General features: G+C 40.7%; 1 protein-coding gene across 4 annotated transcripts; it reads right to left on the bottom strand.

The window, feature by feature from the left end:
• Positions 1–264: 264 nt before the first annotated feature.
• Positions 265–15162, bottom strand: ift43 (intraflagellar transport 43 homolog (Chlamydomonas)). Of its 4 annotated transcripts, XM_026151883.1 has the most exons (10): positions 15010–15155; positions 11676–11777; positions 11567–11578; positions 8968–9038; positions 6632–6667; positions 5790–5836; positions 2108–2180; positions 1218–1293; positions 1027–1089; positions 265–790 (listed from the first exon to the last, which is right to left on the bottom strand). In XM_026151883.1, exons 1-10 carry the CDS (start codon positions 15052–15054, stop codon positions 692–694), a joined length of 624 nt encoding a protein of 207 aa, XP_026007668.1. In that variant the 5' UTR covers positions 15055–15155; the 3' UTR covers positions 265–691. The 4 variants fall into 4 exon arrangements, with proteins under 4 accessions (XP_026007668.1, XP_026007666.1, XP_026007667.1 ...); XM_026151881.1 differs by lacking the exon at positions 11567–11578 and having other exon boundaries at positions 15010–15148; XM_026151882.1 differs by lacking the exon at positions 265–790 and having other exon boundaries at positions 807–1089; positions 15010–15162.
• Positions 15163–15694: the final 532 nt, after the last annotated feature.

Raw genomic sequence — 15694 nt, 5'->3', positions numbered from 1 at the left:
TAGAACACAATGCCATTTTAAATTCAGACATGGAGACATCTCCTTTCCATTGTCCTGGCCTTCTGGCTTTAAAGAAAACACACCTCACACTAGCAGCTGCCTTGTTCCTATCTCACATCTATTCCTCTTTATCCAGTAAAAAAGTATAATGTATGCTAATCCCCCAGGTGTCAATAGGAACTCTGTTCAATACATTTGAGATAATAGTGAAGAAGGGGTTGCTCCTATCGAAGAGCTGGAAGATAAAGTCAATGGCACAGTCAATAACAATAAGGTTGTAGGCTTTAATGAGGAATGTTAATTTGAACACAATCAAGTGGATTTCAGCTTAGCTGATTATCAACCTTGGACTTGTATGAAGGTGTTGATAATGCTGTTAGTAGAGTGGGGGAATTTTTATCTGTACCTGCTATTTTCACTTTGCCTTTTGGCTGTTTGAGTTAAAACTAACAAACTAAAAAAGTGAGCGAGTGAACTTAAAAAAGCAAAAGACAGGGTAAGGTAACACTGTACTGCTCCATGCACAGACAACTTTATTTATTTATAAAATTTACCAAATGCTGTACGCACACTTTATACAAAATAACAGTAATTGAAGTTTGTAAGTTGATAGCCCTTCTCTGTAGTGGGATGTTCACTCCTACTAGAGCAACTTCATGTCTCAGTTCAAGCGTCCTCCTCGAGTTGCAGGCTACACAGCCAGCTCCTCACTCTCTCCTTGATCCCATTCCATCAGCAGCTCCGAGGACACCTCTGTAAACAGATGATCCCATTCCCAGCTCACATCATCCTGCAGAGCAAAAGAGAGACAGAAGAAAAGAAGAATTAGAGAGGCAGAGCGAGACATACCAAGAAAGTGAGTACGGGGAATAGAGAGTGGTGGGGGGGAGCAGAGGGTGTTAATGTACACATCATAAATCTTGATTACCTGAGAGACAGACAGCAACCTCCCCTGGTGCTCAAGAAACAGCTGGACAGGCCTTTCGTTGGGAGCTCACAAGCTATATTTACTAAAAATTCACTCACCTCCCTCACCTCCTGCTCGGGTGCTAAAACCTTGGTGAGTAGCTTCAAGTCGATCTCTCCATCCTGAGGAAACAGTGCAGTAAAATTCACTTAGCTTGCACAAACAGAGGTGATGAGAGTTGCCACCTTGAAGAGAAGGCGCAGGAGAACATTGAAGGTATTTTTAAAAAAATAAGGTGTCTTTGACTCACTAAGGTTTGGAATGCAGAATAATTCTTCAGATCATTGTCCAGATCTCTGTAGGTCATTACTCGGTTCACCTGAACACTAACAGAGTGACAGGAAGTCAGGCTTCTGATGCACTTATACTGTAAACAAACTTGTATTTCGGTGAAAACAGCATGTCACAGAGAAAATCCTGCTTTCAGAATACACGCAAAGCAAGACTGCAAAGTGGCTTAGATGAGCTTGAAGTTTTCACACACTTAAGCTCTAAGATTTCAAGCAAAGGCCAGAGAGAGCAGGAGATGGTTGCCAAGTGTTAAACACTTTAAATTGAAACCCAGCTGCTTATCTGTGGGTTGGAATTAAGTGGGGGGGCTCTCAAAGTGGCCGGGGCCTAGCAGTGCATGCCAGTCCTACTTACTACACATTACACGCTACATTGCCCTCGCAATGAGTTCAATGTGGATATTATCTCGCACAGAGAGCAAGCCCCAGCCTAATAACCTCCACCGCTGTCATAGCCTTGCAACATATTCGACACATGTCGACGTGTCTCTCACTGCCCTGTAAATCAAAGGGCCCGGTTAGTAAGGACCCTGGCAAGAGAGTTGCATAAATCACACCCAACTGTTATTTCTCCATTTCAGCCTGATATAGCAAAGGCACTCTGCAACAGCATCAATGGAGGACAGTTAACATGAAAGACACTAGAATAGTCTACTGAGCCACTGCTCTGTGCATGGACAGAGGTTTAAGATCATAGAGTTGGGGCTCTGTAAGTCACACTCTGTGTGTGTGTGTGTGTGTGTGTGTGTGTGTGTGTGTGTGTGTGTGTGTGTGTGTGTGTGTGTGTGTGTGTGTGTGTCCAAAGTGATTAAGTGGTTTGAAAGTGTTTACAGTTTAAGGAATTAACTACCATGGTGGAGCTGCAATTTGCATGGTGAGATCTTCTTCTTGCACTTCATCCAGATCAGGAATCGTTGGGATGTCTAAATACACACAATAAAAAAAGCAGAGTCCATCTGATACATTTGTAGAAGTGGCACATTTAAGAACATCAAATAATCATCAAACGACCATTTAGTATTCTTACCAATACAAACACATTGTTTAAATTACTGTAAATTCCCTGTGGACGGCTGCTAGAAGGTTACGTGCCTGTAAGCGGCACTTCCTCCCCTCCCTCTTGTGTGCTACATCCACATAAGAGCTGCCCTGTCACAATAGCCATGCGGCCATGAATATTCAGAAGGCAAGGCAGCAGCTCATCCTGCTGTGAGAGGGGTGCTGGTCAGGGGCTCCCCAGAAAGCACCCCCTGCTACCTTAGCATTTGGGCCCTGTCAGTGCCGCCCACCCCCAGGACCTGCGGTGGCCGGTAGGCCGACCTCCATGTCCACTCTGCCACTCCGACTGGAGCGGTATCCAGCCATGTGCACGAGTATTTGCTTGCGGGCCCATCTGTGTGGGGTCGGAAGTCACAGTGCGGCCTGGCAGGGGCTGCGGTGCCAGGAGCCGCCAGCCCGCTGCTCAAACAGTGGGAACCCGCTTTAATTGGCAAAACGCAACAGGACAGAGGATGGCTTCACTCCCAAGAAGGAGAGGGCAAACTTTCACAGCATTTTTCAGATGGACATATCAAGGCAGGGAAATAAGAGAGGGATGGAGAGTAGTCTGGATAGCTGGACATAAGCAGTAAAGAGACAGAAAAGTCTCTCCAACGATTTTATAGTGAGTAAGTTGCCGCTTGTTGACAGAAAAGGTGCCTGTACAGATAACAAACAATATATATTTCAAAAAAAATAAAAAGTACAGTAGAGGCTTTACAGGTGTCCCAGCTTTGGGTGTGATGTGTCTTTCCTGAAAAGTATTTTTCTGGTGTGGCAGCAAAGTGCACATCCTTATTAGCTCTAGAGCAGAGTGTGGACAGTGACAGAGAAAGAAAGTGGGGGAGTGGAAGCGAGGGAAAAGAGACCTGACAGATAGCGAGAGAAAAAGAGAGAGCTGGACTGCATGAAGAGGGTTGTCAGTAATCTCTAACCACAGTACTGCACCCTGAGGGGAAAGTCAATAGAGGAGCTAAATAGAGGTGAGGAGATGGAAGTCTGCATCTGATGTGAGGAAATATCTTGGCATCTATGTCACCATTCCTTCAAAATAGCCCCTAAAAAAAAAAGAATTCAAGCAAACATAAATTTAGATGTAAGAAGGAGAAAAATATTTTGATTCTGAACATTCTGAGATGGATAAATCCTAAAAAAAAAAAAAGAGTAGACCGGTCAAAACCTTACCCCCCAAGTTTTGCTGAAGCCCAAAAGCCTCACACTCTGCCGATAACTTATTTCTTTCTCTTTTTTTAATTAAACCAAATTAAAAATGCCATGCTCGTTTAGCCGCTGACAAGATTCATCTGTGTTTCTGATATCCAAATAAATGCGGGCGCAGGTATTTCATATTCATGAGGCCCCGGTGACACTTTGTCCTCTCATTTACAAAGCACAGCGTTCAGCAGAATCCGTCCCCCCTGGACCCCCAATCAAATTTAATGGTCTTAGTGCAATGACATCAAAAAGCTTTGCCATCCAGCTCTGCAAACAGCTTCCTGTGTTGTCTATCTGTCCACACACACACTCTCTTTCTTTCCATTTCAGCGAGTAACGCACTAATAACACACTCCGTGAGAGTTCGACGTGAAGCACGGAAGCATATGCTGTCTATGTGCAAACTCTATTATTAAGAGAAAAAAAAGCAACAACATTTTTTAAAACGAGCTTCAAATCCAACCTATTACTAGAGGTCAAGTGGCCCATAAAAGCAGCTGCAAACAAGCCAATGTTTTCTTCCAACGCAAAGGGCAACTCCATCAGGACGAGCATATTTCCCTCAGCATGGCACGCATTATCCATGCTGGCTTCCTTCACTCAGCTGGACATGTATCAAGGTGGCTTTTGTCTGGCAGCGAGAGGCCACGCGTATTCTTATTACACGGCCGCGTCCGGCTTCCTCGCTGAAGCATGTAAATATCAAAAGGGGATAATTTGCTGTGAATGTAGACATACTCCCGGCAGCACATGCCAGTCAGCGACTCTGGCAAACGGGCCGTGTCCTCGCCTTACTTCGGACCCCTATAATCTACGCAGGGGTCCAGTCGAATGATTACCCAGCCAGAGAATCCATTTGAAAGGCTTATGGGACAGCAACAGTCAACACGTCACAGTTTAAGTGGGAGACGGTGAGACATGAAATAGATGAGTGTCTTTGCGACACTGGTGCTATTTTATGTGACCAGCAGGAGGCTGTGGGGGCAGCTGATAGGGAGAAGGGAGCAGGGGACTGGGGCTAGCCTGGCCTTCTCTCCCTCTGTCTCTCTCTGTGCTTGTAGCCAGTGGACATAAGGGATAAGGGTAGGGGACATAATCAAGATCGGAGGGGCTATCTCACTAACCCTCAGCACTGTAATTTCCAATACCCCTGCCTCCAGCTCTGTATTAAGAGGTCTCCCTTCACAGAGTAATAATCTTTCCAGCGGCATTAACTGCAAGAGAACCAAACCTCTGGACCCTTCAATCAACTGTCCATTTTAGCCAGTGTGCCGACAATATCGAGTACAATCGTGTGTGTACAAACAATATAGAAGTACATTAATTACATGTATATAAAAAACAGTTTCTGAAATTGAAATTCAATAGTTATTATTGCCCTGTAACATCATTTGTATTTTGGAATAGATTTCTACTTTTTAAATTAAGCAAATAAAACACATCAGAAAAATACAACTGAGTGGAATTACCAAGAGTTATTAATAAATAATACAGTTTAAAATCTCTGCATGTCATTGTGACAACATTGGTACTCTTTAAACTCAGCAGATTCATGAACAAAGAATTAAACATGAATTCTCGTCATCTTCTCAAAAGTCACTCTACAGCGTACTAGGTATTTTTTTCATCTTCTTCTTATTAATCGTAGTAGTATTCTTATTTTATTTCCTAATAAAATGACAATATGGCTGTTTTAACAGAAAAGGTTTTCAATTTGTTCATGTGCACGTCTCTCAGCATGCATGCCAACTAATATTAACTTAGCCTATTTAACCCTGTTCCATTACTGCTTTGCACTGCAAAATGTTGCATTTATCTTCAGCAGCACCTTGCTGAAAATTCCTCCCTCAGTCCAAACATTGTTTGTGGTGCACACGAGCCCTCAGGTCACTTAGTCAATGCAGCAGTGTTACCACTGGATCTGTATTCAACAGCACCAGTCTGACACTTTGTGTCCATGTGTGTGCATTTTGTGATTAACTGTGTTGTTCTGGCTGATGGCTGGACAACCTCAACTCTCCATCAAATGAGCATATTCCCTCATCACGTTAATCAAAAGGACCGCGCTCATACTTTCAGTGGTCAAAGTCAGCGTTCTAACACACAAATCCATGCTATATTCAGGGAGAAATATGGTTTGAGCACCAGTGAAAAGCAATGATCTGACCGCCTGCTTATCTGCTCTACTTTCTGAGGATGAATGTGCCGGTGAGGCACTGGAGGGCTCCACTTTGCCCGTAAGGAGGCACAGAGAGTGAGGATTGCAAGGGTGCTCTTACCTCCTTCATCATCTGATCCCTGGGGAGTTTGTGGTCGCAGACGGCGGCTGTAGAAACAGGAAGTATGAGAGCATGAATTATTTAATGCTTTCAAACCCTATCTTAACAGTCATCATAGGGAGTGAGTGAGTGAGTTGGCTCCTAGACTTTTCTTTGATGATGGGCCTGTTTTTGTTCTTTCTTATGATAGGTAGGGTGCTTGTTCAGTTTCCTACAGTCTGAGTCAGACTTTAGAATAACAGCCTCTGACAAAGCTGCTATGAGACACACAGTTGTGCTGTCTGGGTTAACACAGCCTGACTGTCCTAGACAAGATCACCTCTAAGAATTAAAAAAAAAAAACCCAGCTGGAGGCACAGTCTGAATAAGTATTGTTAAGACAAGACAATTGTGACAGAAGCAGAACCTAAGGGATTTTTCGGCAGAGTAACATCATCACTTTCACACAAAGCCTCTGTCTCACTATAGCCATCCAGGCACCAAGCTCCAGCTGCAATGATGAGTCAAACATACAGGACTATGTCCTCTACCTGCCTCTTCTCATGTGGATGCCTATTCTGGTCACACAATTGTGTGAGGGTGGGTGGAAGGGACTAGAATAACAGGGAAACAGCAGTAAAAGTGACGGCAACTCAGTCATGCTGGATTTTAATCATATTAAGTGATTGTTCTTGGAAAGGCGAGGATTAGTTACGACCAAGGACAACTGGGGAAGTAGAGTGCCATTTCCACTTTACTGCGAAAAGAACAAAAATTTAAACTGGCCTATTTTTATACAAAAAGTGCTGACAGTTATGAAAGTCATCTGACAGCTGAAAGAATAAAATATTGTTCCTACTTACTCTTCGAGGTCCTCAGCTGCAGGTCTTCTCGAAGATCTGTACGTCACCAGAGAAAAATAATTTTCACACAAATTTAATAACACACACATATTAAATTGTATTTCTTTCAAACTAACAGTAAGCTCCTGGTAGGCATATCTTTTTCATCCGTGTTAGTGGAGTAGACAGTAGTTGTCTTCTGTTTTCTCAGCCTATAATACCAGTTTAACAGCCTCAGCAACTATTTACAGACTTCTCTCCATTTATTTTCCCTCAGTATGAAAAGATGCACGCTGGCATACCAAAAATGCAGCATTATTAATATGCAAAGCATATAATCACACAAATGCAGGAATAAAACAAAACATTGTAAGTTATGTGTATTTTTTAAAAGCATACCCAAAAAATTTTTTCCAATATCATTTTTAATCTTCCTTCATAGAGCTAAATACATTTGTTGGTTCTCCTGGTTGAGTAGTGACCCCTAGTGGTTTTAAAGGTGATTCAATCAGCCTTTTACTTCTTTTTTCTTTTAATTCTTTAGCATGTCCAAAACTCAAGAGCACAAGCAGCTATTATGTGCAGATCGATACAAAGCTCATACTTAAATCCATAAATAAATCCTTTTGTATTTTTATCAAGAACAAGTATTAAGAGGTTCTTATAAAAATAAATCTGTCCCAACATTGGGACAATAACGACAATGGCAACAAATAAGAACATTTATTCATAGCTTGTTTTTCAAAGGTGATATCTTATCATCTTTTTTCACCATGAGGATTTCATTTCCTGTTGATCTGCCTGAGGTTAATTTATTTTTTTTGGCAGGAGGGGGTGTTGGTATTAAAGGATGTTTTTCCTGGTTGAAGTTATGGGTCTAAGTTCATAGGATGATGTGGTATGATTTTTTTTAATCACAGATCACAAAACCTGCGAATCCAAAGTGAAGCTTTAACAACGTAATGAAATTGACTGGACTATAAGTTCAGGTAGTTCAGTCAAACTTTCAAGCACAAGAAAATAAATCCATATCAAGTCCTATATCTTATATTATATTGTTATGAGTAGCGTTAATAATATTTTTTTCCAGTAAGAAAAATTATCTTAAACACTTCATCTTGCCAGTTCTCTGCTCATTTACTGCTTTGTCCATCTTTTGCACGCTATCTGCGGCCAAACCAGCCGATCTGAAGCCAGCAGAGTCCAATCAGGAGAGCGAGAGAGGAGCTGAGGGAGCCTACCTGCCTGCCCTTGGATGGTGTCCTGTCTGCGGGGCGGGGGTGGCGACACTTAAGACACATTACAGGCCCCTTGATTAAGACTCATGTAAGGCAAAGCGATAGACATGGTAAAACTGTCTGGAAAAAGTTGTTAGGGATAAAATATATTGTGACAACCTGGTTTCAAAGGTTCATCAATAAACTGACAGATCATTTAGTGTCAATTAGAAGTGATAGATCGACAAATCCTGGGATTTCTGCGCTGGGATTAGTGGGAGGAGGGCGGTGGTGATTGAGCATGAGGGGTGACATTGAAGGGAAAAGTCCTTGCTGGTTCCAGGGGGGACCATTACTTACTTTGTTTCAGAGAGGATCAATGCACGTGCAAACCCCTTTTACACCTCCTGTATTTCAATCACTTTGAGACCGGGAATCAAGCGGGGGTTACGCAAAAGCGGAGAAGCGACACGCTGACCTTCTGCGAGAAAGGAAAGATCTATTGAGTTTGCCGTTCTCCCTGCTTGCACTAACGGTGCAGCAAACTACGCAAATAAATACAATTGACTCAGCCTGTTCACTTCAATGCATCTCCTGTGCTCCCACTTCCACTGACCGAGCAAAAGAAGCACAATGGCAGTTGGAAGAACAAACTGTTCTACAGTGTATTAAAACATCTCATATTGAGTCAGTGAAGGAGAATATTGCGATTTAGATGTGTTAGTCTGAGACGAAGCCTTTTGGCAAACACCTTCCATCTGTTCAACATATTTCATGAATTCTCCATGTTGTGATCCTTGTGTAAAGAGCAGACTGCAGTGGTAAGGGGTGATTAAGTGGCTTGAACCCCCATGATGAAGTGGCTAGCTGACTAACAGTGCCCTCCTGTGGCTGATGCATTAACCATGTCAATTACCGCCTTGCTCACAGATGAAGACGAATGGAGAGTTGCCTGCTCAGACAGGCTCCCTCTAACCTTGTTGATTCACAGCCCGAGTGCCAAATATGCACTGATAAATAAGCTCATTCAACAGCATGAGAGTTCATTAATAACACATAAAACAAGACCACGGCTTGGAGTCCCAGCTTAGTTTCATTATAGTCGCAAGAGATGGAGGGGGCGAACGTGAAAATACGTACTTGGCAGAACCAGATCCAGAGCTGTCCTCTGCCCAGCCGCCCTGTCGCCGGGCTGGTTTAGGAGGAGGGCCCTGGAAGGAGGAAGAACTTCAATAACAGCTTCACTGAATATCTACTCACCCACACTCACGATAAGTAAATACATATGAAAGCATTCAAACTCCTATGAGGCTTTAGTCTCGGAAAATATAGCACAGAAGCGGCATGTTTTCATTAGATGTTGGGGTAAACTTGATCAGAATCAGTGGCCTCATGTTAAACACACATTTCATAAATAGGTATTCCAAAATTGAAGCATTCATCCACAAATTGTTAAGAAAAAAAAAGAAAAAAGAAACTGTCTTGTTAAGGTATGCTGATCGAACCACCTGTGGAGTAAACAACATTCCTGATCTGCTGAGCAAAGGATCGTCTACTGCAGCGGTCCCCAACCTTTTTTGCGCCACGGACCGGTTTATGTCCAACAATATTTTCATGGACCGGCCATTAAGGTGTCGCGGATAAATACAACAAAATAAATCCAGAACCGGTACCAAAAAAGAAGATTTATACATAACACACGGAAAAAGACCCAGGGAAACTGAGTTAACAATAAAAACAATAAAAAAAAAATTAAAAAAAAACGCTAAAAGGCGAAACCATGAATTTCACACCCAAGGCCCGGTACCAAACGACTCACGGACCGATACCGGTTCATGGCCCAGGGTTGGGGACCGCTTGTCTACTGCATGTGCGCTAAATAGTTTAGTTTATTATAGTTTTCAGCAGTAACCATTTGAAGCATTAGAACGTATAGAGCAGAGTGTGGGAATTAAGTCTGACCCTAAAACTGAGCCAGAGGGGAAAAAAATGACCTCCCACTCTGTCTACTTCTTTGATTCTGAAAATAGTAAACGGAGTAAGAATCTTGATCCTGAGACCGGGACCCTGAGGCCAGCGTTTGAATGAATAAATTCCTCAGCGCGCACAAGGGTGGGCACTAGACAAATGAATTAGGGAAAAAGAGGGACAACATTTCTCATTACTAAATTGGGTCTGCAGAGGACAAAGTGTTCGTGAAGAATTTCTTTCATTTATGATGAAAGAGGAAATAATCTTTCATGGCTGGTTCCTTTACTGAAGCCATTTATAAATCTGAATGTCACCATTAAGCAGGGCAGAGGGAGGGGGAGCCCACTCTGCTCCACTGTATATTACCATTAATCGAGAGAGCTGAGGCTGAACGAGCTCCCTCAACTTTGTGCAATTAGTAACTGTCTCTTTAATAGGAACAAAAAAGGGATTACAATTATGGAGGCTTTTTTAGAGCAGCATTTAAACATTTTTTTCACATGATGTGAAATCTCTTTGATGTTTCATATGTGGCATTTCAACAATGGAGAATTTTCATAAGGGATGAGATAATAAGGTCAAGTGCATCCTGTGTGCAATAAATGTATCCTGTGGCAGTTATTTCACTCAACAAAAATGGGGAGGACCAAAATAGTCCTGAGAAACAAAACAAAAACTGCGAGCATCCAATTCCTCATGACCAAATATGAAGCTCACAGCTGTAGTAAAATAGTTATGGCTATTACGCCAATTAGCTTAGGCCTTAAGGTTTCTAATTTGGGATTCTATGACGGTCTCTAGGGCGAGGAACTTGTAGTGACCGAACTCTATGAGCCCATAAAAGCAATGAGTCTTTGTTTAAAAGGATGTCGGGAATGCGACCAATCAGTTGGGTATTTCGGGCAGAAGAGAACGGGTTTGATAAACGAAGACTGCAAAAACGCCACCCAGTCGCACGACACTCTGGAAAAATGTACTGCATGTGCACAGCAGGTCAGAGAGGGCGCGAGAATACCGGTTCATACATTAGGAAAGTTGGCCTAATTTGGGAAGATTAGCCTAAAGCAAGGGCATTGCTGGAATATTTGCTCTGGGAATGCTGGCTGGTTTACAGTTTGCCAATCCAGGAGATGTGACTGATCCTATAAATGCCAACGACAGTGAAGTGATTTGTTGTATTTCAACTGTCACTTATGATCTGATTTCTTATGATTACATGCAACATGATTCAAGGGCAACAAGAAGCAAACTTTACAATGAAAACTGTGCCATGACTTGAAGTGATTTGTGTAAAAAAGGCACTTGTAGAAAGAGAGGATTTATCAGTTGCTGGTGATACTAAATAAGCCAACTGAAGACAACTACAATGTTTTGTGACTCACAAGGTTAAAAGGATTTAGAGTTTGTATGAAGTAACACTTCAAACCCTTAATGCAACACATAAGAGCCAACATATACAGGCCAACAAATAAAGAGCAGCTATTCTGAGTGTTTCGGAGCACTTTAAAACCTGCTAAAGTAGAAAAACAGCAACTCAAACATCTCATCACCTGCATTATGCACTCCAATCAAACTTTATACCATGTGTGTCAAGCTGGCTCTTCGAGGTGAGCTGTAATTTGAGTCCTATCAAATCTAATCAGATGAACTGAAGTAAAACACTTCATGATAAAAGAAATGTAAGATAACCGGAAATGGTATAAAGTTGATAAGCTGAGCATTAGGACTAGAAGCCATGCAAAGTCATCGCTTAATTTATGCTACCTACCTCATCATCATCCTGTAATTCATGTATGAGACAAGACCAAAATGCATATTTATGACCTTGTAAATGAATGTTATAACACGCAGAGGTTTATTATCACATGATTGCATACCTCTCCTGCTGAAGCAGAGGTGGAGGACTTCCTTATGTGACGAGTCTCTTCAAACGATGACTGGTGTGCCGCAGGGCGAGCTCTTCGTCCAGACTTGGCAACCTGGGAAATGTGTGTAATTTCAACATGTAAAACCACTGTATGTGACAGACATTAGCACAGTTATTTGGGGTTTATAAAATAATTTGTGGTTTTAATTTGCTTTAACTGTCACATTAAATGTTTTCTGAAAATGGGATGGGAATCAAGAACGGGTTCCAGTTAAAAGGAGGTTCCAAACGGTCTAATTCTCTGGAAACTTCTGCATCCAACCTTATCAATTCCTGGCATGTTTTCTTTTTTCCAACAGCTGCACATTGCTAAACAATGACGTCAAATTCATGGAAGTGGAGCTTTTGCACACCTGAGTCATTTGTTTTCCACTCATGCACACATGTACAGATTTTAAAGATTTGAAATGATGTCAAAAATCTGAAATAGCTGTTTGCTTTTTTTTCTCCACAATAACTTCAGAATATTTTACGAAGCCATGAAAACTTTTACCTCCATACTATGAAAACGTCCGGTGGGTCAGTGGTGTAGTGTTTTCAACATTCCCCTAACATCCTGGGAAAACCCATATGGAAAAGAAATAGTAAAAACTTACATGATTTACTCATGAAAGTGGCCACTTTCTCATTACTTTCATATATTGTTTTAGTAAGTATCCAAAACATACAAGTTTCATTATATAATTCTTCAAGGGATCTTATATCTGTTTTCACTCTTGTATGCTTTTCATACAAGTTTCACACAAGACGGATACAAACTTTATAAGATCTATATATATCTTTTCCATATGGGAAAACACAACCCAGCCTCAGACAGTCATAAGATAAGGATAAATTGGAGGGTTGTGTCAGAAAGGACCGTTTTTGTAAACTCTGTGCCATATCCCATATGTGGATCCATTTGCTGTAGTACCTACTGGGAATAACCGAGCAGCTAGAAGTACTACACCACTGTGAACATTTTACAGGTCCTAGGAGCAAGAAAGCAGCAGAAGGTCAAAATTTGGTGCGTTTTGATTTGGTTTATTCAGCCCTCATCACTTCTTAAGTACAAGAGATGCACAAGAAATTGTCTGGAATAAAAGAAAATAAAGGTACAGTGAGTAATTTTTTGAGGTTACAGAAAAAAGACAATGTAGTACTATAAATATACACTGAATAGTGTTTATCTGTGTCTTCCAACAAATTGATGTGTTTTCATAAACTAAAATAATTAGGTTTTTGGAAGTTCCCACATTGCCCCGCCATCTTGAATAAAGTGGCCGAGATGGACATCGTACTTCTGCCTAATTGCTTTTTATGTATGTTGCAGAAGACTGGCCAAAATGAAAACACCATATAAGACACTTTTAATTTAAAGATCAAAAATAGATGTTTCAAATTATATGTGGCCATTTAACACTTTCACATGTAGATTTTTCATATCTTTCTCATTATGTCCTTCCCTGCCATCAGTGCAGTCTCTTCTCCCTTATTTCCCCTTCTTCCTCCTCACCTCAATCCTGATCCTCTAACACATGAAAACATGCTAATTTATTCCTAATATTGTCGCAATTACTTACTATCAGAAGATTAGACATGGGACCCTCCCATCTCCAGACAAGTGACAGTAGAAAACTGTTTTCTACTGTCATTGCTCCAGACAGCTGACAACAAGCCGGCTAAACAACAACAACAGCTGGATATAAGCTAACATTATGCCAGCTAATGTTAGGCTCAAGTGTCCTTAAACAAATCACACCTTCCTTCTTGACAGCAGATTATGTACCAATTTGCAATCTACTAATATCTCATGGTGAGATTTTAAAACACTGTACCTTTAAGCAGTTTTAAAAACAGCGCCCACTCCAAATATTACAATCTGAAACCAAAATGTTATTTTGGTTCAGCATGACATTTTCTACAACTTTGAGGATCAATATCTTTCCACAGATCATTGTTCAAATAGCAAAACTGTATCAAAGTAATGTCTATGATGTAAAGTAACAGAAACAAAGATACATTTTTACCTACATTCTGATACCAGGCTCATCTTCTAGCCATGATTCTTTCGGTTTCAACATAATCACTTCTTACCACTCCCATTTAATCTGTTCAAGGAATTAAAACCATGACAATACTGAGTGAAAGACAACTATGAATGGGTGTGGTTTGCATAGCCGCAAAACAAAAACAAGATTTTGGTTTTAGATTGTGAAACTTGGAGTGGGTACAAGTGATGTGGCTGCAGTTTTTAAAACTGTTTTTCAGCCATGAAAATCGTAAGTGCCTAGCTTCAGTATATGTAACAGAGTATGATGGCACAAACTGCCAGAAAAAAATTAGGAAATAAAAAAGCGTCAAATCTCAACCCACCCCTTTTTTACTTCAAGGACCTGTAACTTGGAAAACATTTATAGCATATAGGCAGAATTTTGTATGGCTTCAATATATAAGCTAAATATAATATAAACTAAAGTTATTAAAACAAAACATCTGATTCTGAGGGGTTCAGGTGGGAGGCACCCATTTTCCATGGAGTGACCCGTGAAGCTTACATGTTGGAGGAATAAAAAAAGTAGATTCACAAAGAATATCACCTATATGATTAATTTAAAAAAATTGGATTTACTATCAATAAAAACGTATCAATATTTACATTAGTCCAAAGACACATAGTATAATTCAAATGAAACATTGTCTTTTTGTCAACTAAAAGTGGTTGGTCTTATTTCAGATTTGAAGTCATGTTTTCTGTGTAGTTTATAGAAATGTGAACGTGTGTGAACCACAAGCACCAACAAAAAGAGATGAGTGTATCCCCGAAACATTATCAGGACAGCAGGCATTCTTGCCTTTTATGGAGAAAACCGGTAGCAGTGGGAACACAGTATGCATGCTCCCTGTACGTTTTCTGAGGGAGTAATGCCAGACACAGAACCAGGTCAGAGTTTACACGGAGCTACCAAAACACTGAGCTATGCTTGTGGGGGAAATTTCAGCTAGCATCATCTGTGGCTAACCCCGAAGTTAAAGTTAGCTGAATACGCAGACAAACCTTCCCGCTGCCAGTGCTCAAAAACAGTGAATGATGATGATTCTGAGCAGGTAACTGACAGGTTAAACTCTGGCATATCATTTACTGACTGGCTATTACTGATGCTCGCATTAGCGAAACAGAAAGCTAATTAGCTAACTAGCATCGCTGCACCGTCATACAGTGCCCACAACTCAGCTCAGAATGAATGCTACTTTCCTCCCATTACCTTGCTATGTGCATTTTAATGATATAAGACCCTACTTACATTTCTTGCCGTTCCACCATCTTCTTGTTGGAAATTATCGTCCATTTTTTTCCTCCTACCAGCTAGTTCACCTTCTTCCTGGATACCACCAGGCGTCACACAGCAACGCTCTCCATGGTAACGCAAATCAGGAGGAAAGTGCCTTTGGACCGCCCCAAATATCGTTAGTAAGTAAACAAACAAACAAACAAACAAACAAACAAACAAATAGATGCGTGTATTGATATTGATAGGGAATCTGCTATAATGCCCCTACTGCTCGTTTGTATGTGAGAACGTATATAAAGTAATGATAACAATGTTTCCTTGTACTACTGGAGCTCCCCAGACATTACTGTTGAATAAATAAGACGCCTACTCCGAATATATGCCCCATTTTTCTCTCTGATTTAATGGTGAGTCAACAGATAATTATGGTGTGTCCAAAAAATAAAAAATAATTTTAAAAAAAATCCTTGGATAATTACGTCCGGAAATACAAACAAACAAGCAAATATATATATATTTAAAACTCATAATATGAATTCATTTTTAAGAGTAAAAATTACATCACTAAAGAAAAACAGGAGGTATTGTTGTCGCTTTTTATTTTTATATTTATTTTGTTTGTTTCTTTGTTTTGTTGTTGTTGTTTTCTAAATGGATAAAGTGATACTCTTGTCCTCAGTGCAAAATATCTCATTTG

This window comes from Astatotilapia calliptera, chromosome 19 (assembly GCF_900246225.1).
Source record: "Astatotilapia calliptera chromosome 19, fAstCal1.2, whole genome shotgun sequence".
Taxonomy (NCBI): Eukaryota; Metazoa; Chordata; class Actinopteri; order Cichliformes; family Cichlidae; genus Astatotilapia; species Astatotilapia calliptera.
The sequence above is the reverse complement of the archived record's forward strand: the minus strand, read 5'-3'. Positions and strand labels throughout refer to the sequence as shown.